Here is a 1761-nt window from a genome sequence, read left to right as displayed (position 1 = left end):
ATTCCCGTGCTCCACGAGCCACGAGCTACGGACAAGAATCACGAAACCGAACCCACGAGCCCCCGGCTGTCAGCCGTGCTGTGCTCCAAGCTGCCACCACCATCAACCGTCCTCCGCCATTCCTGTCTCTGACTCTGACTTGGCCCTGATCCTGCCCATCCCAACTCTCGTCAACTCGAAAACGCCTACCCCGGCACCACCAGTGCTTTTTCGCCTCTGAGGGTTGCGACGCCGCTTCTCTTCTCCCTGACCAACCCCCCCTCTCCTCTCCCTTATGCCTTCCCTCAATCTCTCCGGGCTACTCAAGAAGAAGCGGACACGAGACAACAATCAGGAGCCACAAACCTCGAGCCAGCCCAACAGCCCCGTCACCCCCACCAACGCCGCGCGCAAGTCGAGCTCCATTCCTGTTGCCTCTGTCGTTGCCTCTTCGCCGTCAGCGTCTGCCTCGGCCAATTCGCAGGTGAATCCCCAGCAGCCGCAACAGCAGCCGCAACAGCAGCAGCATCAATTGGCGCCTTCTTCTGAGGCCGACAACCTGTCGCCGGGCATGTATCCCGTATCTGTTCACCCGGCAAATCACCAAAACAGCCCTCACGCGGCTCTTCACCACAACCCTCTGCAATCCGACTCGCAAAAAAGCCTACCGAGTATCAGTAACCTCATCAACCCCCCTCAACAGCATGACGGTTCGAATCAGCAGTCCAACACATTCCTAACCCAACCTGCATCTCACATTCAACCCTCGGCCAGTCCTGGCACCGACCCCGAACGCCTACAACAGCAACAAGCCCAATCCATGATGCATCCCCCACAACAGCAACTACACAACCACCAGCATCAATTGCAACAACATGGCCAAGACCAAGGCCAGGCTCGCCAGACCAAGGGCAAATACACCCTCACTGATTTCGACTTGCTACGCACCCTCGGCACCGGCAGCTTCGGCCGTGTACACCTTGTCCAGTCTAAACACAACCAACGCTTCTACGCCGTCAAGGTTCTCAAGAAGGCGCAGGTCGTCAAGATGAAGCAGGTCGAGCACACGAACGATGAGCGGCGCATGCTCGGCGAGGTCAAGCATCCATTCCTGATAACCCTGTGGGGCACTTTCCAGGACTCCAAGAACTTATACATGGTCATGGACTTTGTCGAGGGCGGCGAGCTGTTCTCGTTGCTTCGCAAATCCGGTGTAAGTAACTAGAGATGCCCGGCCGGGGTCGGACGTCCCAGCTTGACTGACACGTAATTGTATAGCGATTCCCGAACCCTGTCGCCAAATTTTATGCCGCCGAGGTCACGCTCGCGCTGGAATACATGCACGAGAAGGACATAATCTACCGAGATCTGAAGCCAGAGAACCTCTTGCTTGATCGACACGGCCACCTCAAGATTACTGATTTTGGATTCGCGAAGAAGGTACCGGACAAGACATGGACGCTTTGCGGCACACCTGACTACCTGGCGCCCGAGGTCGTATCGAACAAGGGCTACAACAAGTCCGTGGACTGGTAGGTGGCCTCATTCCTCGCGTCCCGCAATGCAAGCGAGCAGGGCAGGCTAACGTGCGAAAAAAAGGTGGTCACTAGGTATCCTCGTCTACGAAATGCTGTGCGGCTACACGCCCTTTTGGGACAGCGGGTCGCCGATGAAGATCTACGAAAACATCCTGCGCGGCAAGGTCAAGTACCCGCAGTACATGGACCCTAGCGCGCGGACCTCTTGGAGAAGCTGATCACGGCGGATTTGACGAGCGTCTGG

At 57.0% G+C, this 1761-nt stretch overlaps 1 protein-coding gene across 1 annotated transcript; it reads left to right on the top strand.

The window, feature by feature from the left end:
* Positions 1 to 274: 274 nt before the first annotated feature.
* VDBG_08817 (cAMP-dependent protein kinase) lies at positions 275 to 1735 on the top strand (the record flags this gene model as incomplete). The annotated part of the gene is made up of 3 exons (XM_003000975.1): positions 275 to 1192; positions 1258 to 1511; positions 1579 to 1735. The coding sequence occupies 3 exons, from the start codon at positions 275 to 277 to the stop codon at positions 1733 to 1735; spliced, it is 1329 nt and encodes a 442-aa protein (XP_003001021.1).
* Positions 1736 to 1761: the final 26 nt, after the last annotated feature.

This window comes from Verticillium alfalfae, genomic scaffold (assembly GCF_000150825.1).
Source record: "Verticillium alfalfae VaMs.102 supercont1.13 genomic scaffold, whole genome shotgun sequence".
Classification (NCBI taxonomy): domain Eukaryota; kingdom Fungi; phylum Ascomycota; class Sordariomycetes; order Glomerellales; family Plectosphaerellaceae; genus Verticillium; species Verticillium alfalfae.
Note: the sequence above shows the minus strand (reverse complement) of the source record. Positions and strands in the feature narration are given on the sequence as shown.